At 39.3% G+C, this 22,324-nt stretch overlaps 1 protein-coding gene across 1 annotated transcript in view; it reads left to right on the top strand.

Moving 5' to 3' along the window:
- Positions 1-6,037, top strand: part of PMS1 (PMS1 homolog 1, mismatch repair system component) — a 109,151-nt gene extending 103,114 nt beyond the window's left edge. The window contains exons 11-13 of the mRNA XM_052635435.1: positions 282-412; positions 5,078-5,238; positions 5,873-6,037. Coding sequence (XP_052491395.1) covers positions 282-412; positions 5,078-5,238; positions 5,873-6,037 — 457 coding nt within the window. The remainder of the gene's footprint in view (positions 1-281; positions 413-5,077; positions 5,239-5,872) is intronic.
- The last annotated feature ends 16,287 nt before the right edge of the window (positions 6,038-22,324 follow it).

The raw sequence follows: 22,324 nt of genomic DNA, 5'->3' as shown, positions 1-22,324 counted from the left end.
GAAAGAGCACTTTTTAAATTTCACATTTAGTTTGTAAAGTTGTAGAAGATAGAAACTGGTTTTTGTCTATTCTTCCTTTCTGTACACTGTATGTGGTAGGTCTGTGAAGTATTAAGCATATGTAAAAGCAGTAGAGTTTCTCACAGGGCTCCTTACACCGTTGTATTTTGGTTACTGATAATAACACTTTTTAAAGGGCCTTCAGATTAACTTTTTCCCATAAATTCTCTTATTTCACTTTAAATATTTAAGAAGTTAAAGGGCCATAATTTCTTTTTCAGTCTTTTTAATGGATCCCATTATTTAGAGATTTTACATAAAATGACAGCAGATGACCAAAGGTACAGTGGATCTATTTACCTGTCCGATCCTCGTCTTACAGCAAATGGTTTCAAGATAAAATTGATACCAGGTATGATACTGTGGTTTAATATTTCCTGAGTTGGAAAAATAAATCTTGTTCTAAAAGTTACTTTCGGGTTTCATAATTTACAGATATGATGGTATGTTTTTGTCTCACCGCAAGTATGATGTCAGCTGCCTGAAACAAGCAAGTTTGGCATCTCTTTCAGTCCATTGCTTTGTGTTATATATAGCATTTCCATAACTAACAACTATAGTTTTTGCCATCCTTTGTCACAACATGCATACTGCCTGCTGTGTCTAACTGAATTATTAAATACTTCTTAGCTGATGAAGCAGAAATAAACATGTAGAATACTGGAATCAGGTAACAAAATTGGACATCTCTTTTTCTTTTCTAAAATGATTTACTTGTTTTACCAATGAGGTGTCTAACATCAACAGTCTGACTGCTTGGAGAGTGAATGATTTGCTCCCATGGCTTTGCTATCAGTTCAGTTCAGTCTCTGAGTCGTGTCCAACTCTTTGCAACCCCATGGACTGCAGCATGCCAGGCTTCCCTGTCCATCAGCAACTCCCAGAGTTTACTCAAGCTCTTGTCCATCGAGTCTGTGATGCCATCCAACCGTCTCATCCTCTGTCATCCCCTTCTCCTCCTGCCCTCAATCTTTCCCACCATCAGGGTCTTTTTCAATGAATCAGTTCTTCACATCAGGTGGCCAAAGTACTGGAGCTTCAGCTTCAGCATCAGCATCAGTCCTTCCAATGAATATTCAGGACTGATTTCCTTTAGGATGGACTGGTTGGATCTCCTTGCAGTCCAAGGGACTCTCCAAGAGTCTTCTCCAACACCACATTTCAAAAGCATCAATTCTTTGGCACTCAGCTTTGTTTATGGTCCAGGCTTTGCTATAAAGCCTATTATAATACTGTTTGTTTACTATGGAAATTCACCAGGTGAGGAGAGAAAGGAAAATTCATCTGGCTAGGAGACTTCAGTTTTCCTGGCTGGCCCCTTCTCTGCTCTTTCATAGTTTCCATACTTAACTGCCTCTGCCCTATCTACCCCTGCTTCCCAGGTGGCGCTAGTGGTAAGGAGAGTGAAAGTGAAGTCACTCAGTCGTGTCTGACTCTTTGTGACCCTGTGGACTGTAGCCTACCAAGCTCCTCTGTCCATGGGATACTCCAGGCAAGAATACTGGAGTGGGTTGCCATTTCCTTCTCCAGGGGATCTTCCCCACCCAGGGATCAAACCCGGGTTTCCTGCATTGGAGGCAGACGCTTTAACCTCTGAGCCACCAGGGAAGCCCAGCCCATCTGCAAATGCAGGCCAGTCTTGTCCTGTTACTTTGCTTTCTGTCTGGTATCGAGCACAAAGGTTCCAGGATGAGTGATTCCGCTGTCCCCTGGCCCACTCGCCCCTAAACTTCCCATGGGCAAAGTGTAGGTAAAACAGTGTAGGGAAATTTTAAAGGAATGATTTACTGAGACATGAAGAGAAAATAAATAAAAATGATATATAATACCATGAAATAGGATATATACAGAAAATGCTTTGGTGTTCCATACTTTAATTTTATTGACTAGCAGTTTTAAGAAAACCTACTCAGAACTTATTACCCCCTACCTCAATCCTGGATATTTAGATTTGGAGTAAAGAGTTAGTTCAAGTGCCAGATCTGCCATTTAAATACATGTTGTAGGGAGAATCAGTTGGCCTCAATGTTTCTGCATCAGTAGCAGCTAATAATTATTACCTGCATGGCATTAGTCTATAAGTATTACATGTATTAATTCATTTGATCTTTCTAAAGGCCTATGGTTCAGTTGCTATGCTATGCACATTTTTTACAGTTAGAAAAGTCAAGGCAGGAGAAGTTTAGTTTGCTTAAGTATACAGAATTAATGATAGAACCAGGATATGAACCCAAGCAATCTGCCTTTAAAACCTAGCTCTTAATTTATGTTTATTTCCTATTAAAATGTATATATTTACTTCATAAAGGTCAGTTAGCATAGTATATGCCAATGGTATGTGTTTAATGGTATGTGTTTAAATTTTCTTTTCTCTTCCTATTCTCCAGCACCTCCTCCCTTGTAGCTCAGTCGGTAAAGAATCTGCCTGCAGTGCAGGAGACCTAGGTTCAATTCCTGCGTTGGGAAGATCCCTTAGAGAGGAAAATGGCAACCCACTCCAGTATCCTTGCCTGGAACATCTCATGGACAGATGGAGCCTGGTGGGCTGCAGTCCATGGGGTCACAAAGAGTCGGGCACAACTGAGCAACTAACACTTCCACTCATTTTTTAGGTCCTCCTAGAAATCTTTTTTCCTCAGGGCTTCTGACATTTAAAGATTTATTTGAAGTATGGAGTTTATGTGTGTAGCAAGATATTTTTTTCTCAGTCTATTTTCCTAAATAACTTTGTGGTATTGGTGGCAAGTACTTTTTTTTTTTTTTTCATGAAAGATGTTATCACAGCAATTTTTGTTTAAGTTAGGATAATTAGCCTGTCTGTTTCAGGAGCATGTTTGTTTTTGAGTTACCCAGTAAGTTTCTCTTTCAGGAACACATTGAGCTCTTAACTTGTAGATAGTGTTTTTAAAAGTCCTATAAACGCGGGGTACTTTGCATGGCACCAGAGATATAAAAATGAATAAGCTAGTCATCTGCAAGCTGACTTGAGTGGAATTTACTCAGGTTATCATCAGCATTGTTTCTCTTCTCTGTAACAGATCGAGGTAAAAATACTCATGTTTCCTTTCTTCATTTTTTTTAGCTGTTTTTTCCTTCATTATTTTTTGTCATTTTTTTAAAAAGACTTATTACTCAAGTCTTTTAGCAAGTTTTACTGTATTGGACTAACTTTTGATCAGCAGTTTGCCAGTTGCCAGAAAACATCTTTGGATAAAAGCACTTGAAAAAGAGGAAGAATACATTTGGCTTTAAGGGAAAGGATTCTTAATGTGACCTTAAAGAAATATGATTGTTAATGAGAATAGCTTTTATTCTGTATCAGTGAGAATTACCCATTTTGGAAACTGCAAGCTTGTCGGACCACTTATTAAAGTATTTTCAAAAAATGGGGAAGCATTTCACAGAATTTTATGAAAACTTGAATGTGATTCCAAATGTCTCTTAAGTTTTCCTCATCTATATTCTGCAAACACAGAGATTAACATATTGTTCAATTTCCTCATTTGTTCCCATATACTTTTTACCCGAGCTTCTCTGGTAACTCAGGATGGTAAAGAATCCATGTGCAATGCAGGAGACCTGGGTTCAATCCCTGGGTTGGGAGGATCCCCTGGAGGAGAGCATGGCAACCCACTCCAGTATTCTTGCCGGAGAATCCCCATGGACAGAAGAGCCTGGTGGGATACAGTCCATGGGGTTGCAAAAAGTCAGACACAATTGAGCAGCTAAGCACACACAGCAGTTTTTACCCATATCCACAAAATTTTCCTGAATTCAGGTAGTCATTATTAAATGTTTCAGTCTCATCATACTGCAAATAATATAGAACTAGCAATAATGAAAAGTCTCTTGGCTGATAAATTTTTTCTATCTGTATATATATAAAAGATGTTTACTAGAATATTCTGCTACTTCCTCTTTGCCTATCTAATCCCTGTTTCAAGTCCCATTTAAGGTTGGTTGCTCAGACTCTCATTTTGTCTCCCTTTACCGAGCTCTGTATTTTATCCCTGAACACTTGATTATGTATCTTCTTATATTGTCCTCCAGTTGTTTCCTGGGAGGAACATTAGGATGCCTGCTCTGTTATACCACTAGTGCATCTGCCATTCAGGTCAAGGAACTAGTCTGTAAATGGCAGGTTAGGAATGGGTTCATCTCAGGACCTGAAACTCTTCAAGCTACATCACTCCTCTTTTAAAATTTTCCCTTTGATAGCTTATCCAACATTGAACTATCTCTAACATTTTGTGGTCTGCAATATTAAGAATACTGTTACACAGATAGAGCCAAAAAACCCAAGTCTTTGCTGTTTTCTAAAAATCATAAAATGTGTTCTAAAGCTAAATTTGATGTTTGGGAAGTTCAAATAATAGATATGTCAGATTTAAACATTATTCTAAAAACTAAACATTAGTATTTCATTTCCTCAAACTGCTAATATATTAATAAGTTACTATAGTGGTAATTATTTTGTAGCTTATATGTATATTTATCAACACTTTGTGCACCTTAAACTTACACAGTGTTATGTGTCAAACATATCTAAATAAAGCTGGAAAAAAAAACTATTTTTATAATAACTTGTAAGATAAACTAATCTTCAAAATAATTCAGGCTTTTAGATATTAAACCAGTAGGATAGAATTTGAATAGCAACAGTTGCTAAAACATTTAAACCAGTTTTATTTTAATAAATATCATGGGACTCCATTTTCTCTCCAAAGTAAGAAATGTTCTAAACAAATGTAGGGAACAGAACAATAATATCTGAGATTAAATGATATAAAGTACATGTGGTTTCTTTGAGCACTTATGACTTAATGTGAATGTGAAATCCTATGGGAAATTATTATTTGTTCTTCAACTAGGGAACAAAACTTTTTCTGACAATATTAGATTCTAATGAATGTTCACCAAATACTTTAACAGTGATTTTGTTTTTCTTAGACATTTTCTGGAATACAGTTAAAACAAAATTTAACTATATGTAGTTTTATATATTTTTTTCTTTTAGGAGTTTCCATTGCTGAAAACTACTTGGAAATAGAAGGAATGGCTAATTGCCTTCCATTCTATGGAGTGATGGATTTAAAAGAAATCCTTAATGCTATATTAAACAAAAATGCAAAGGAAGTTTATGAATGTAGACCTCGAAAAGTGATAAGTTATTTAGAGGTATGTATTATTAGCTTATGTAGATTGGCTAGATTTTAAGGTACTTAACTCTTTCTTAATAAAATAGTAAATGATTTTGAAATCCTATAAGGTTTGTTACCTGTTTACAAGAGGAGAAGCTGCTTAAATGTCACCTGGAGGAAACTTTCCCTAACCATACTCTCTTTATCACATGACTCAGTTTAATTTTGTGCAGTTACTTGCTGAAATTTTGTCTTTTAAAGAATTTATTTATTTTTAATTGGAGGATAATTGCTTTACAGTATTGTGTTGGTTTCTGCCGTACATTGACATGAATGAGTCATAGGTACACATATACTCCCTCCCTCATGAGCCTCCCTCCCATTTCCCACCCCATTCCACCCCCCTAGGTTGTCTAGGTTATCTTTTTATCTTTCTGCTTCTCTGCACTAGATTGTCAGTTTCAGAAGAGCAAGGATGTTGCTTTTCTTGTTCTCTGCTGTATTTATAGAACCTACGACAGTGACTAGCACATATTGTTGTTTAGTAAATATTTATTGAGTGAGTGAATAATTAAAGAATATAATCAATTTTCTGTCTTCCTATTTGCCAGTAAAAACCTGTTTTCTGCTTCATGTATATCACAGTAAAATGTATGGCTTTCTCTCCACAGGGAGAAGCAGTACGTCTGTCTAGACAATTACCCATGTACTTATCAAAAGAGGACATCCACGATATTATCTACAGAATGAAGCAGCAGTTTAGAAATGAAATTAAAGGGTGTGTTCATGGTCGCCCATTTTTTCATCATTTAACCCATCTTCCAGAAGCTACATAATTATGTTTAAGAAAATTTGTTACGGTTGAAGTCAATATGGTCATTAAATAATGAATCAGGTTTAAACTATCTGTGTACTATCATGTGTTAAAATGGTTGTTTTGTAAATAAGGAATCACTGGCCTGTTTGTATATTGAAAATTTTTTCAAAACTATAAAAAATATAGACTATTAATTCATTTTATTATCAAGAAACAACCTTCATAATAACTATTGGTTATAAACTCTAAATTGAAAAATACTTAACTGTTCTTGGGTGTTTGATTTACTCAATCCAGTGAGTCAACTGTTCTCATCAGATGATTACTTTGGTCATCTGACTCAAAGGGCTGACTCATTGGAAAAGTCCCTGATGCTGGGAAAGATTGAGGACAGAAGGAGAAGAGGGCATCAGAGAATGAGATGCCTGGATGCTTTCACCAATGCAGTGGACATGAACTTCAGCAAATTCGGGAGATGGTAAGGGACAGGGAGGCCTGGTATGCCACAGTCCAGAGAGTCATGCCTGGATGACTGAACATCAACAACATGGACTAAATTGTATCCTCCAAATTTTTCAGTTAAAGCCCTGACCCCACAGTGAGATGGCATTTGCAGATGAATCTTTTAAAGAGGCAGTTAGGTTTAGTGAGGTTAGGGCTGGGGCACTCCTGGTGGGATTAGTGCCCTTTTAAGAAGAGAGACCACAGAGTTTGCTTATTCCCTGTTACCGTTTGACCAACATCCCAATTCCTATTCCAGCTGCTGAAGAGAGAGAAAAAGCGGCCCTCTAATCCAGGAGTAGAGCTCTTACCAGAAACCAATTCTGTCAGCACCTTAACCTTAGACTTCTAGTCTCTAGAACTATGAGAAAATGCCTGGTGTGCTTTTAAAGCCCAGTCTATAGTATTTTGCTATTGCAGCCTGAACTAATACACTGGGTTCCATCCTATGCAGGGAAAAAGAAAGCATTCTGGCGTATCTGACAAGTTATCAATCTTGTGTAAAGGAAAAGGGGAAAAGTAACGGGGGTGGGGAAAAAGTAAGGAAATACAATTTAGAGAAAGAAGATAAAACGTAACTTCAAAAATCCTGTTATATACCTCTATTTGGGGGTAACAAATGAGAAGTTGCTGTCTCTTAAATGGAAATCGTTGGGCTGTGGGATCAAAATTTGTCAGAACATGGGAAGATACAGATTTTTAACAAAATTTAGATTTGAGTATTCATAGTGCATGTATTCTTTGAAAACCAGATCCCACAGTTCAATTCAGTCACTCAGTCGTGTCCGACTCTTTGCGACCCCATGGACTGCAGCACGCCAGGCCTCCTTGTCCATCACCAACTGCCGGAGTTTACTCAAACTCACGTCCATCGAGTCGGTGATGCCATCCAACCATCTCATCCTTTGTCGTCCCCTTCTGCTTTCAGTTGTTCCCAGCATCAGGGTCTTTTCAAATGAGTCAGCTTTTCACATCAGGTGGCCAAAGTATTGGGAGTTTCACCTTCAACATCAGTTCTTCAAATGAATATTCAGGACTGATTTCCTTTAGGATGGACTGGTCGGTTCTGCAGCACCACAGTTCAAAAGCATCAATTCTTTGGCGCTCAGCCTTCTTCACAGTCCAACTCTCACATCTGTATGTGACCACTGGAAAAACCGTAGCCTTGACTAGACAGACCTTTGTTGGCATAGTAATATCTCTGCTTTTTACTATGCTGTCTAGGTTGGTCATAACTTTCCTTGCAAGGAGTAAGCGTCTTTTAATTTCATGGCTGCAGTCACCATCTGCAGTGATTTTGGAGCCCAGAAAAATAAAGTCTGACACTGTTTCCATTGTTTCCCCATCTATTTCCCATGAAGTGATGGGCCCAGAAAAATAAAGTCTGACACTGTTTCCATTGTTTCCCCATCTATTTCCCATGAAGTGATGGGACCAGATGCCATGATCTTCGTTTTCTGAATGTTGAGCTTTAAGCCAACTTTTTCATTATCCTCTTTCACTTTCATCAAGAGGCTCTTTAAGTTCTTCACTTTCTGCCATAAGGGTGTTGTCATCTGCATATCTGAGGTTATTGACATTTCTCCCAGCAATCTTGATTCCAGCTTGTGCTTCCTCCAGCCCAGCGTTACTCATGATGTACTCTGCATATAAGTTAAATAAGCAGGGTGACAATATATAGCCTTGACATACTCCTTTTCCTATTTGGAACCAGTCTGTTGTTCCATGTCCAGTTCTAACTTGCTTCCTGACCTGCATACAGGTTTCAAGAGGCAGGTCAGGTAGTCTGGTATTCCCATCTCTTGAGGAATTTTCCACAGTTTGTTGTGATCCACACAGTCAAAGGCTTTGGCATAGTCAATAAAGCAGAAATAGATATTTTTCTGGAACTCTTTCTTTTTTTGATGATCCAACGAATGTTGACAATTTAATCTCTGGTTCCTCTGCCTTTTCTAAATACAGCCTGAACATCTGGAAGTTCATGGTTCACATACTATTGATGCCTGGCTTGGAGAATTTTGAGCATTACTAGTGTGTGAGATGAGTGCAATTGTATGGTAGTTTGAGCATTCTTTGGCATTGCCTTTCTATGGGATTGGAATGAAAACTGACCTTTTCCAGTCCTGTGGCTACCACTGAGTTTTCCAAGTTTGCTGGCATGTTGAGTGCAGCACTTTCACAACATTGTCTTTTAGGATTTGAAACAGCTCAGCTGAAATTCCATCACCTCCACTAGCTTTGTTGGTAGTGATGCTTCCTAAGGCCCACTTGACTTCACATTCCAGGATGTCTGGCTCTAGGTGAGTGATCACACCATCATGATTATCTGAGTCATAAAGATCTTTTTGTACAGGTCTTATGTATTCTTGCCACCTCTTGTTAATATCTTCTGCTTTTGTTAGGTCCATACCATTTCTGTCCTTTATCGAGCCCATCTTTGCATGAAATGTTCCCTTGGTATCTCTAATTTTCTTGAAGAGATCTCTCAGTCTTTCCCATTACACTGTTTTCCCCTATTTCTTTGCATTGATCACTGAGGAAGGCTTTCTCATCTCTCCTGCTATTCTTTGGAACTCTGCATTCATATGGGTATATCTTTCCTTTCTGTTTCTCTTCACAGCTATTTGTAGGGCCTCCTCAGACAGCCATTTTGCTTTTTTGCATTTCTTTCTCTCGGGGATGGTCTTGATCCCTGTCTCCTGTACGATGTCACAAACCTCCGTCCATAGTTCATCAGGCACTCTATCAGATCTAATCCCTTGAATCTATTTCTGACTTCCACTGTATAATTGTAAGGGATTTGATTTAGGTCATACCTGAATGGTCTAGTGGTTTTGCCTACTTTCTTCAATTTAAGTCTGAATTCGGCAATAAGGAGCTCATGATCTGAGCCACAGTCAGCTCCTGCTCTTGTTTTTGCTGACTGTATAGAGCTCCATCTTTGGCTGCAAAGAATATAACCAGTCTGATTTTGATATTGACCATCTGGTGGTGTCCATGTGTAGAGTCTTCTCTTGTGTTGTTGGAAGAGGGTGTTTGTTAATGACCAGTGCATTCTCTTGGCAAAACTCTGATAGCCTTTGCCCTGCTTCATTCTGTATTCCACGGACAAATTTGCCTGTTACTCCAGGTGTTTCTTGACTTCCTACTTTTGTATTCCAGTCCCCTATAATGAAAAGGACATCTTTTGTGGGTATTCGTTCTAGAAGGTCTTGTAGGTTTTCATAGAACCATTCAACTTCAGCTTCTTCAGCGTTACTGATCGGGACACAGACTTGGATTACTGTGATACTGAATGGTTTGCCTGGGAAATGAACAGAGATCACTTTGAATAAGGAATACAGAAAAATGACTCTCCATTCTTCCAGTAATGTATTATCACCACAAACTAGCCAAATGTGAAACCTCTCTCTAATTCTATTATGGCCTCATCCCAGAGAATCTAAACTGAAGATCCTCACAAGGCAATGAAGGCCTCAATAATTGTCAAGTGAACTTTCTCTATTTGTTACCACAGAGCTTATATCTCATTAGTCTGGATCAACTGCACTGTCTGAATTCTCAAGCAGCCTGCTCTCTCTACCTGCCATTAACTTGGCTAAAGTATTCTCTGAATCTTAATGTGTGCTTCCCTGCTTAAAAGCTTTATTAGCTTCCCACATCCTTGGGATAAAATCTACCAAATCCTTAGAGGCCTAGGAGATCCTTTACGATGAAGGTACGGCCTATCATTCTTACCCAATCTCCATTTCTCAAGAACCAGCAATGTAGGATTTCTTGCACTAAGCAATGCATTGGCACATACTATTCCTCCTGCTTGAAATATGTTTATTTTTCTCCTCCTGTATACTTCCTTAACTGCTTCCTAGTTTCTTCCACAGGTTTCTCCAAGAGAGTAGGTGCCCCTCTACGCTTCCATAGTATATGCTGTGTGTGTTCTCAGTCATTTCTGACTCCTTGTGACCCCATGGACTGTAGCCCACCAGGCTTCTCTGTCCATGAGATTCTCCAGGCAAGAATATTGGAGTGGGATGCCATTTCCTACTCCAGAGAATCTTCCTGACCCAGGGATCGAACACCCATCTCTTAAGTCTCCTGCACTGGCAGGTGGATTCTTTACCACTGCACCTCCTGGGTAGTACATGCTTACCCTGTAACAATTATATTACACTGCAATAATATTTCTCATCTGGAGGGCAAGGAATGTCTTGTGATGTGTTCAGCACTGAGTGTGACACTCTGTAATGTCACTGAATAAACATAGAGACAAATATATAACAAAAGGAGAAATGGGGGAGTTAAAGTGATTCTGAGTCCAATTTCAGTAGGGTGGAAATCTACTCCCCACTCATCCACTGATTAGTTTAAAAGATTTTATGGAAAAAATGAACCTTTTCAGAAGCAGTTAAATATGGTCAATTGTAATACTGGCCATATTAACTGAAAACTAACTGAAATCCCATGTCCTGCTAATGAATATTCATGACAAGGGGGAAAGTTAGTGTGTTAGAAATAACTGTGTACTTCGGAGTCAAATTCAGCATCTTCAGTGCAGAGATGAAAAAGTATGGGCTAAACGAAATGGACCTGAGATTGTTAGGAGAACTTTGATATAAGATATGGCTGTGGCTCTCCTAATGTTGCTCAAAGTTGATAACCACTGAAACAGGACTTTCAAAACTAGGAAAAGGAATTTTACATTAATTTACAGTGGCTTAAGGAGGAGTAAAAAGTGTGATTAAAAGTATAAGCAAGCAGAGAAAATTTCAAGGCAGAATTGGAGAGAGCTCAGTATTGTGTTGTTAGTATTAAAAGAAACAATGAAAGATTTTGATTATTAAAAATGTTAAAGGTGATATCACCCAAAAGATGGAGAATAAATTAACAGGTCACTCTTAATTATTCATGTCCATGAACAGAAGTAATTGATATCTTGAGTCACCTTTTACTCGGTTTTGCAGTAAAATGTATGATTTCTCTCAGTACTTCTTTTTTGTTTATGGTAATATCAACATTTGAAGTTAAACTAGTAAAGTACTAGAACAGTTGTGGCCACTCAGGCAACTCAGAGTTAATAATTCTGGGTTCTATTTTCTCACCTGTAAAATTGATTGGATTATTACCATCCCAAAGATTCTTTTTAGCAACTATGAATCCATAAACACTAGTTTGCCAAAATTAATCTAGAATTTCAAGAATATGTCTAGATCATCTATATACCTTAATATCATTACTGGTATTTTTTAATCTCAGCAACTTTGGTTTTTATACTAGTGAGTCAAACTCCATCTCCAACTTCAATAAATAGATCGTATTTACATTCTTAGTTAAGAAATACAGGCTGCAGTGGAATAGATGGCAATTCCTGCAATCTGAAGCCATAAAATCTGGCTAAGATCACCCAATTCAAGTCTAACATTTTCTAGTATGTTTAAAATTTGAAACCTTATAGACATTGCTGGATCACACATGACTACACACAAGGAGAAAGATCTATCCAAAGCGGCCTTCAGGCTTTATCTCTGCGTGACTTCCACGTCACCCTAGTGCTAAAGCCCAGACTCAGATTCCAAGCAAAACCCTTGGGCCTCAGGAGTCTCTTGGGAGACACCTTAGGAGTACTCCCTCTTCCTTGCCAAGCTGTAACCTACTGATAAAAACGGGCAGTTGGGGGTGAGGCTTTCCTTTCCTTCCTGATCTCCTCGCCTCTCCCTTAATCTTCAGCTTCCCAAACTGCAGCGGCCGTCACCTCCATCCTGTGAGCAGGGCTTCGCGTGGCCACTGCCCGCTCGAGCCATTCTGTCCCGAGGTTGGCAGCTGCGCGAGGTGCGGCTTCCTGTAGGGGATGGGGAGGGGCGGGGCTTCCACGCCCTTCCCAGGAGCTGGGAGGCAGGACCTCAACAGAACACCCCTCCCACAACCACCTGCCCCCTAGATTTCACAAACTGCCTCAGTTAATCTAGCACTCCTTAGGGAGGCGACAGAGGCTGTTTTGTAATTACTTCTTTCCCCAAATACTTTGTTCTTTAGCCACTATGTCGTGTCCATCTCTTTGCGACCCTATGAACTGTAGCTCACCAGGCTCTTCTGTCCGTGAACTCCAGGCAAGAATAATGGAGTAGGTAGCCGTTCCCTTCTCCAGGGGATCTTCCCAACCTAGGGATTGAACCCAGGTGCCCTGCATTCCAGGTGGATTGTATACCATCTGAGCCACCAGGAGAGCCCCTCTCAAATACTTATCTTGACCTTAATGAGTAGGACCTGTTTCTCACGTCAAAACAGTGTGACAATGGTAAAGAACATGAGCTCTGGGATTGGAGTCTCAATTGTACCTACAATCCTAAATCTGATGAGAAGATTAATGAGATCATATAAAGTAAGTACATAATGTATATAGCAAATTGGTAGTAAACACTTGTCCTAACTACTAACTTAATCCGATATAAAGTACTGGAAAGAAAATACAAAATGAATTTATTCTTTTAAGAAGCCGTTGCAGGGCCTCTTCGGCTTTTCAAGTGGCACAGTGGTGAAAAATCCCGCTGCCAATGCAGGAAGCTCAAGAAATGCAAATTCAATCCCTAGGTAGGGAAGATGCCTTGGAAAAGGAAATAGCAACCCACTCCAGAATTCCTGCCTGAAAAATTCCATGGACAGAGGAGCCTAGTGGGCTACAGTCTATGGGGTCACAAAGAGTCAAACACAACAGCAATTGAGCATGTAGGGCCTTTTACAACAGACTGTAAGCTGGAAAATGATTCCAAAATTTAGCTTAGGTCTGGTACAAATGTATGATGCAAATTTTGTTATCCTATATATCTCTATGAACTTCTCTTTCCTCAATTATCCATTAATTAAAAAGGATTACTCCCAGAAATGTGTCCCAGAGAGGGCCCCCAAATTTTTAAAGGGAATAATGGGAAAGACTCCAGTATTTGAGTTGTTGGAAACCAGACAGTGCTAGGAAAAAAGTCCCAGGTACAGGTAGAATTTCAGGTATCACAATTTGTACCTCCTAACACAAACATCTTAATTTTAAAATTAATGAAATTTGAAAATTTCTGTAATTTTCCTTGAAAATTACAGGTGGTATATATGGAGACAGTGTATACAGTATAACATTTTACATAACAAATACAATCACTGAAAATCATAACCCCATGAACAGTATGAAAAGGCAAGAAGATAGGACACTGAAAGATGAACTCCCCAGGTTGGTAGGTGGCTAATATGCTACTGAGGATCAGTTGAGAAATAACTCCAGAAAGAATGAAGAGATGGAGCCAAAGCAAAAACAACACCCACTTGTGGATGTGACTGGTGACGGAAGCAAGGTCTGATGCTGTAAAGAGCAATATTGCAGAGGAACCTGGAACGTTAGGTCCATGCTACTACTGCTGCTGCTGCTACTAAGTCACTTCAATCGTGTCCGACTCTGTGTGACCCCATAGACGGCAGCCCGCCAGGCTCCCTTGTCCCTGGGATTCTCCAGGCAAGAATACTGGAGTGGGTTGCCATTTCCTTCTCCAATGCATGAAAGTGAAAAGTGAAAATGAAGTCGTTCAGTCATGTCCAACTTTTAGTGACCCCATGGACTGCGGCCCACCAGATTCCTCCATCCATGGGATTTTCCAAGCAAGAGTACTGGAGTGGGGTGCCATTGCCATAAATCAAGGCAAACTGGAAGTGGTCAAACAGGAGATGGCAAGACTAAACCTTGACATCTTTAGGAAGCAGTGAAATAAAATGGACTGGAATGGGTTAATTTAACTAGACACATTTTATCTACCACTGTGGGCAAGAATCCCTTAGAAGAAATGGAGTAGCCATCATAGTCAACAAGAGAGTCCGAAATGCAGTACTTGGGTGCAATCTCAAAAATGACAGAATGATCTCTGTTCATTTACAGAGCAAACCATTCAGTATCACGGTAATCCAAGTCTATGCCTCGACCAGTAATGCTGAAAAAAGCTGAAGTTGAATGGTTCTTTGAAGACCTACAAGACCTTCTGGAATGAACACCCAAAAAAGATGTCCTTTTCATTATAGGGGACTGGAATGCAAAAGCAGGAAGTCAAGAAACACTGGGACTAACAGGTAAATCTGGCCTTGGAGTACGGAATGAAGCAGGGCAAAGGCTAATAGAGTTTTGCCAAGAGAACACACTGGTCATAGCAAACACCCTCTTCCAACAACACAAGAGAAGACCCTACACATGGACATCACCAGATGGTCAATACCAAAATCAGACTGGTTATATTCTTTGCAGCCAAAGATGGAGAAGCTCTATACAGTCAGCAAAAACAAGAGCAGGAGCTGACTGTGGCTCAGATCATGAGCTCCTTATTGCCAAATTCAGACTTAAATTGAAGAAAGTAGGCAAAACCACTAGACCATTCAGGTGTGATCTAAATCAAATCCCTTACGATTATACAGTGGAAGTCAGAAGTAGATTCAAGGGATTAGATCTGATAGACAAAGTGCCTGATGAACTATGGATGGAGGTTGTGACATTATACAGGAGACAGGGATCAAGACCACCCCCAGAGAAAGAAATGCAAAAAAGCAAAATGGCTGTCTAGGGAGGCCTTTTCAAATAGCTGTGAAAAGAAGAGAAGTGAAAAGCAAAGGAGAAAAAGAAAGATATACCCACTTGAATGCAGTTCCAAAGAATAGCAAGGAGAGAAAAGGCCTTCTTCGGTGATCAATACAAGGAAATAGAGGAAAACAAGAGAATAGGAAAGACTAGAGAGCTCTTCAAGAAAATTAGACATATCAAGGGAACATTTCATGCAAAGATGGGCTCAATAAAGGGCCGAAATTGTATGGACCTAATAGAAGCAGAAGATATTAAGAAAAGGTAGCAAGAATACACAGAAGAACTTATACAAAAAGATCTTCACAACCCAGATATGATCACTCACCTAGAGCCAGACATTCTGGAATGCGAAGTCAAGTGGGCCTTAGGAAGCATCACTACCAACAAAGCTAGTGAGGGTGACAGAATTTCAGCTGAGCTGTTTCAAATCCTGAAAGATGATGCTGTGAATGTGCTGCACTCAGTATGCCAGCAAACTTGGAAAACTCAGTGGTGGCCACAGGACTGGAAAAGGTCAGTTTTCATTCCAATCCCAAAGAAAGGCAATGCCAAAGAATGTTCAGACTACCATACAATTTCACTCATTTCACACACTAGTAAAGTAATGCTCAAAATTCTCCAAGCCAGGCTTCAACAGTATGTGAACCATGAACTTCCAGATGTTCAAGCTGTATTTAGAAAAGGCAGAGGAGCCAGAGATCAAGTTGCCAACAGCGACTAGATCATCAAAAAAAGCAAGTGAGTTCCAGAAAAAAAACATCTATTTCTGCTTTATTGACTATGCCAAAGCCTTTGACTGTGTCGATCATAACAAACTGTGGAAAATTCTTCAAGAGATGGGAATACCAGACCACCTGACCTGCCTCTTGAGAAACCTGTATGCAGGTCAGGAAGCAAGTTAGAACTGGACATGGAACAACAGACTGGTTCCAAATAGGAAAAGGAGTACATCAAGGCTATATATTGTCACCCTGCTTATTTAATTTATATACAGAGTACATCATGAGTAATGCTGGGCTGGAGGAAGCACAAGCTGGAATCAAGATTGCTGGGAGAAATGTCAATAACCTCAGATATGCAGATGACACCACCCTTATGGCAGAAAGTGAAGAAGGACTAAAGAGCCTCTTAATGAAAGTGAAAGAGGAGATTGAAAAAGTTGGCTTAAAGCTCAACATTCAGAAAACTAACATGGCATCCGGTCCCATTGCTTCATGACAAATAGATGGGGAAACGGTGGAAACAGTGTCAGACTTTTATTTTTCTGGGCTCCAAAATCACTGCAGATGGTGATTGCAGCCATGAAATTAAAAGACACTTACTCCTTGGAAGGAAAGTTATGACCAACCTAGATAGCATATTCAAAAGCAGACATTACTTTGTCAACAGAGGTCTGTCTATTCAAGGCTAAGGTTCTTCCAGTAGTCACGTATGGATGTGAGAGTTGGACTATAAAGAAAGCTGAGTGCCAAAGAATTCATGCTTTTGAACTGTGGTGTTGGAGAAGACTCTTGAGAGTCCCTTGAACTGCAAGGAGATCCAACCATTTCATCCTGATGGAGATCAGTCTTGGATGTTCATTGGAAGGACTGATGTTGTAGCTGAAACTCCAATACTTTGGCCACCTGATGTGAAGAGCTGATTCACTGGAAAAGATCCTCATTCTGGAAAAGATTGAAGGCAGGAGGAAAAAGGGGACAACAGAGGATGAGATGGTTGGATGGCATCGCCAACTCAATGGACATAGGTTTGAGTAAACTCCGGGAGTCGGTGATGGACAGGGAGCCCTGGTGTGCTGTGGTCCCTCAGGTCAGATATGACTGAGCAACTGAACCGAACTATTCAAAGTGTTAAGTATCTTTTTTAAAAATTGGAAAATCTGGTGCTTAAATTTTAATCTAGGCTTGTATCTGATGCCATTTGGAAACAAACTAAAGTGTTAGCTATTCCTAAAATAGTTTTATCTATAACGGACTTAAATATACTTTTCTAGATAACATTTGCATCCAGATACTTAACAGATAAAGTAATGACTGGCAAATTTCAAATTATCTTGAACTTATTTGAATGTTGAACTTACTGGATTTTTATGAAGTTTCTCATAGGCATCTTAATTGTTTTTGCAACTTAGATCATAGAAATGAATGATGAATTAAGAAGAAACTGGCAAGAAATGGAATTGAATGGATGGAACGTATTTTGGGAAGGAAATGGTATGTTTTCAAAAGTTAATTTTATTTCCTTTAAAAGAACAGTTTTTTCCTAAATGTGCTTTTATTTTATCTATGACAAGAAATGATGTTAACCTGCCTAGAAACATATTTTAAATATTTTGCTAATAATAATAGTGAAAATTTTTTCCATGTGTGTTTACATCTTAATAACTAAATGTATATAACATATTTACTACCTATTTCAAAGTTTTTTGCGCTCTTTTTAGTCTTTTGTTCTTAGCTTCCCTAGTCATATAAAAAAACTCATAAATCGAACTTTTCCCTCCATACATAGTGATGATCCTTGATGTCCCACATAAAAACAAGACTAAAGCACAAACCTCCACACATGAGGTTTCCAACTTTTCAAAGGTTCTATAGGAGTAATCAAGTTTTAACTACTTTTCCCATTTAAAACTCAAATGAAATATACCGTCCTTCTCCGCCCCCAGAGTTGAAGATGAATACTTCATTTTTTCTAGGTTTCTTCAACTGACAAGTTTGAGGATACTCTGTGTATTCTAGTAGGTCAGTTGTCGGTATCTGTGGGTTGTACATCTCCGCATTCAACTGACCATGCATCAAAAATATCCAGGAGCAAAACCTGAATTTACCATATACCAACAATTTACCATACACCAGCTTCCCTGGTGATTCAGATGGTAAAAAGTCTGCCTGCAATGCAGAAGCTGTAGGGGACATGTCTTCAGTTCCTGGGTTGGGAAGATCCCCTGGAGAAGGGAATGGCTACCCACTCCAGTATTCTTGCCTGAGGAATTCCATGGACAGATGAATCTGGTGGGCTTCAGTCTGTGGGGTCACAAAGAATTGGACGTTACTGAGCAAATATTTACATATTATTTACATTATATTTACAACTATGTACAAATTATTTACATGGTAGTATATTTCGTAAGTAATCTAGAGAGAGATGAGTTAAAATATACAGAAAGGTCTGTATAGGTTATATGCAAATACCATGCCATTTTATATGAAAGACTTGAGCATCTTCTTAGATTTTGGGATCTGTGGGGAATCCTGGAACCAATCTTTCATGGATACCAAGTGATGGCTATATATGAGTATAGCCTAAGTCAGCACTTCTCAAATTTTAATGTGCATATGAATCTCCTACGCATCTTGTAAAATATATGTCTGATTTAGTAGGTCTGGAATAGGGTCTAATATTCTGCATTTCTGACAAGTTGCCAGGTGCTGCTGGTTCAGGAACTATATTTGAGTTAACAAGAGTGCACATAATTTTTGGCCAAATGCTAGATTCTTGAAATAGACTGCACATAAATTGTTAATCCGAATATGCTGAAAGTCAGTCAGAATTATGAATGTGTTTATGGCTCTCTACTTTTGTTAGGAAGTTAAATTTAGGTTTTCTTTTGTGACATCATTCTTTATAAAGAAGTAGGATATATATACAAGTTGACCTTTGGTATCCGTGTGGGTTGGGGTCTGAGGGGAATACCAGAATCCATGAATGCTCAGGTCCATAGTGGGCCCTCTGTTTCCACAGATGTGTAACCTGGTAATACTAACATCTGGCTGTATGCTTATTGAAGAAAAGTCACGAATAAGTGTATCTGCATAATTCAAACTTGTGTTGTTCAAGGGTCAACTGTATTCTCAAAATATTACTGAGGTGGGTGGGTGTTAGTCACTCAGTCGTGTCCAACTCTTTATGAACCCATGGACTGTAACCAGTCTCCTCTGTCCGTGGAATTTTCTAGGGAAGAATACTAGAGTGGGTTGCCATTCCCTTTTCTAGGGGATCTTCCTGACCAAGGGATTAACCCCGTGTCTCCTGCATTGCAGGTAGATTCTTTACTGTCTGAGCCACCAGGGAAGCACTACTGAGGTAGCTGACTCCAAAATAACCACCATCAGCTTTCCCTTCTTATACACACAAGCCATCTCCCCATTAAGAGGTGGAATCTACTCCTCCATTCCCTTGAATCTGGGCTAGTTGTTGACTCCTTTTACCATTAATTAGATTATAACAGCAGTGAGGCTATATGCCTCCCAAAGCGAAGTCAGATGCCTTGCCGCTTTCCTCATGGGTCTCTTGAAACTTCTGGGGAAGTCAGTCACCTCGTAAGAAGTCAGCCTACTTTGAGCCTGCCATTATGTGAAAAAGTACAAGCCTGCCAGGTGAAGAGGGCATCTTGAAAATGAGATGCTTGACTAATTGATTCCCAGTTGTTCAGTCATCCTAGCTCAGGTGCTGGATGTTGAGTGGAGACATCTTTCATTGATTATGATCTCAGCTTCCATCTGATTATTTGAGGTACCCAAGGGAGGACTGCCCAGCTGAGCTCATCAGGTGCCCAAACCATGAAAGATAATCTGTTAAACCACTAAGTTAAGAGGTGGTGCAAGTGGTAAAGAATCCACCTGCCAATGCAGGAGACGAGACACAAGAGACACGGGTTTGATCCCAGGGTTGGGAAGATCCCCTGGAGGAGGAAATGGCAACCTCCTCCACTATTCTTACCTGGAGAATTCCATGGACAGAGAAGCCTGGCAGGCTATAGTCCATGGGGTTGCAAAAGAGTTGGACACAACTAAACATGCACACATAATGCATGCAGAGATAGATAAACAGAACATTTATCTTATGCCAGCTTGAGGAGTTTTATAACTGAAATGTCATGTTGATCTTACAGAAAATGAGAGGTTGCAAATGCATCTGAAATTTTCATGTAAATAATACTGTAGGCTAGGTTTTTTTTTTTAATAATTATAAACTTACTCATGTAATATCTAGGTCTTATTTTCATTAAAATGTTCTAGTACTAAATAACATATTTGAGTCATATTTTATGATCATGCCTTCGAGATTGAGGAAAATATTAATTTGGAAATCTGATTTTCAGCTTTTCCACATAATCACTACAATTTTCCATTCTTGCCTGTAAATACTGTCACCTATCCATGGGATCAAACTATGAGTGAGAAATAGATTAATATTCTTTATTGAATATTAAATTTTATTTTTGATTCATGCCATGATTTGTCTAGATATTGCTTTTTACATTAGTTTCTTAAGGGGGCTGTATTGTTTCATAAAGAATGATTTTATAGACATTTAAAAACAGGAGGAGAAGGGGATGACAGAGGATGAGATGGTTGGATGGCATCACTGACTCCATGGACATGAGTTTAAGTAAGCTCCGGGAGTTGGTGATGGACAGAGAAGCCTGGCATGCTGCAGTCCGTGGGGTCGAAAAGAGTCAGACATAACTGAGAGACTGAACTGAACTGAACTGAACTGAAAGATTAAGAGATGTGTGTGAAAGAGATTTGTATATATTCAGGAATAGCTACAGCCAGTAAAGAACTATAGGAAAAGCAGTTGAATATATCAAAAACTCATCAAGAAAAAAGAAAAAAATCTTAAAATGAATTTTTTTCTTTTGTTTCTTTTTTTTTTTTGACAAGAAACATAAAGAGGAAAACTCCACAGCACCTCAAAAGGCTAATATCTTTTGAGGTAGAAATATGTAGAGGAAATAAACCGTGTGATTTAGAAGAAAAAAAGAAAAGATTTAACTGAAATTTTTTTAAACAAGGAAAACAAAGACCCATACTCCATAGCACTGCAAAAGGCTAATGTGAAGGTGGAAATATGTTGGGAAATAAACAGTGTGATTTATAAAAAGAAAGAATCGTAAAATGAACTTTTTAATTTTTATAACAAGAAAAACAAAGAGGAAAACTCCACAGCACTGCTAAAGGCTAATGTGAAGGTGGAGATATGTTGCAGGAATAAACGGTGTGATTTATAAGAGAGAAAAAAAATTAAAAAGAAAAAAATTTTTAAAGACTCTCAAGGTTGTAGATCTTGGTTGTGGAGTCCACCCCTGTGAAGGGGGTTGTGTTAGTGTCCTATAATGTTTTCCTGGTTGGGGGAGTTTGTGCCTATGTTCTGGTTGATGGAACTGGTTGTCATCTCTCTGAAGGGCAGTGCAGTGTCCAGTAGTAGGTTTTGGAGTGTCTTTAGGTTCGGTATGCCTTTGGGCAGTGTTCTGGCTTGGGCCGTGTTCAGTTCAGTTCAGTTCAGTTCAGTCGCTCAGTCGTGTTCGACCCTTTGCGACCCCATGAATCACAGCATGCAAGGCGTCCCTGTCCATCACCAACTCCCAGAGTCACTCAAACTCATGTCCATTGAGTTGGTGATGCCATCCAGCCATCTCATCCTCTGTTGTCCCCTTTTCCTCCTGCCCCCAATCCCTCCCAGCATCAGAGTCTTTTCCAGTGAGTCAGCTCTTTGCATGAGGTGACCAAAGTACTGGAGTTTCAGCTTTAGCATCAGTCCTTCCAAGGAATACCCAGGGCTAATCTCCTTTAGGATGGACTGGTTGGATCTCCTTGCAGTCCAAGGGACTCTCAGGAGTCTTCTCTAACACCACAGTTCAAAACCATCAATTCTTTGGCGCTCAGCTTTCTTTACACTCCAACTCTCACATCCATGCATGACCACTGGAAAAACCATAGCCTTGACTAGACAGACTTTGTTGGTAAAGTAATGTCTCTACTTTTCAATATGCCATCTACGTTGGTCATAACTTTTCTTCCAAGTAGTAAGCATCTTTTAATTTCATGGCTGCAGTCACCATCTGCAGTGATTTTGGAGCCCCCAAAAATAAAGTCTGACACTGTTTCCACTGTTTCCCCATCTATTTGCCATGAAGTGATGGGACCAGATGCCATGATCTTAATTTTCTGAATGTTGAGCTTTAAGCCAATTTTTTCACTGTCCTCTTTTACTTTCATCAAGAGGCTTTTGAGTTCCTCTTCACTTTCTGCCGTAAGGGTGGTGTCATCTGCATATCTGAGGTTACTGATATTTCTCATAGCAATCTTGATTCCAGCTTGTGCTTCATCTAGCCCAGCGTTTCTCATGATGTACTCTGCATATAAGTTAAATAAGCAGGGTGACAATATACAGCCTTGACGTACTCCTTTTCCTATTTGGAAC

The sequence above is a fragment of the Budorcas taxicolor genome, chromosome 2 (assembly GCF_023091745.1).
Source record: "Budorcas taxicolor isolate Tak-1 chromosome 2, Takin1.1, whole genome shotgun sequence".
In the NCBI taxonomy this organism is placed as follows: domain Eukaryota; kingdom Metazoa; phylum Chordata; class Mammalia; order Artiodactyla; family Bovidae; genus Budorcas; species Budorcas taxicolor.
This window is presented reverse-complemented; position numbering and strand designations above follow the sequence as displayed.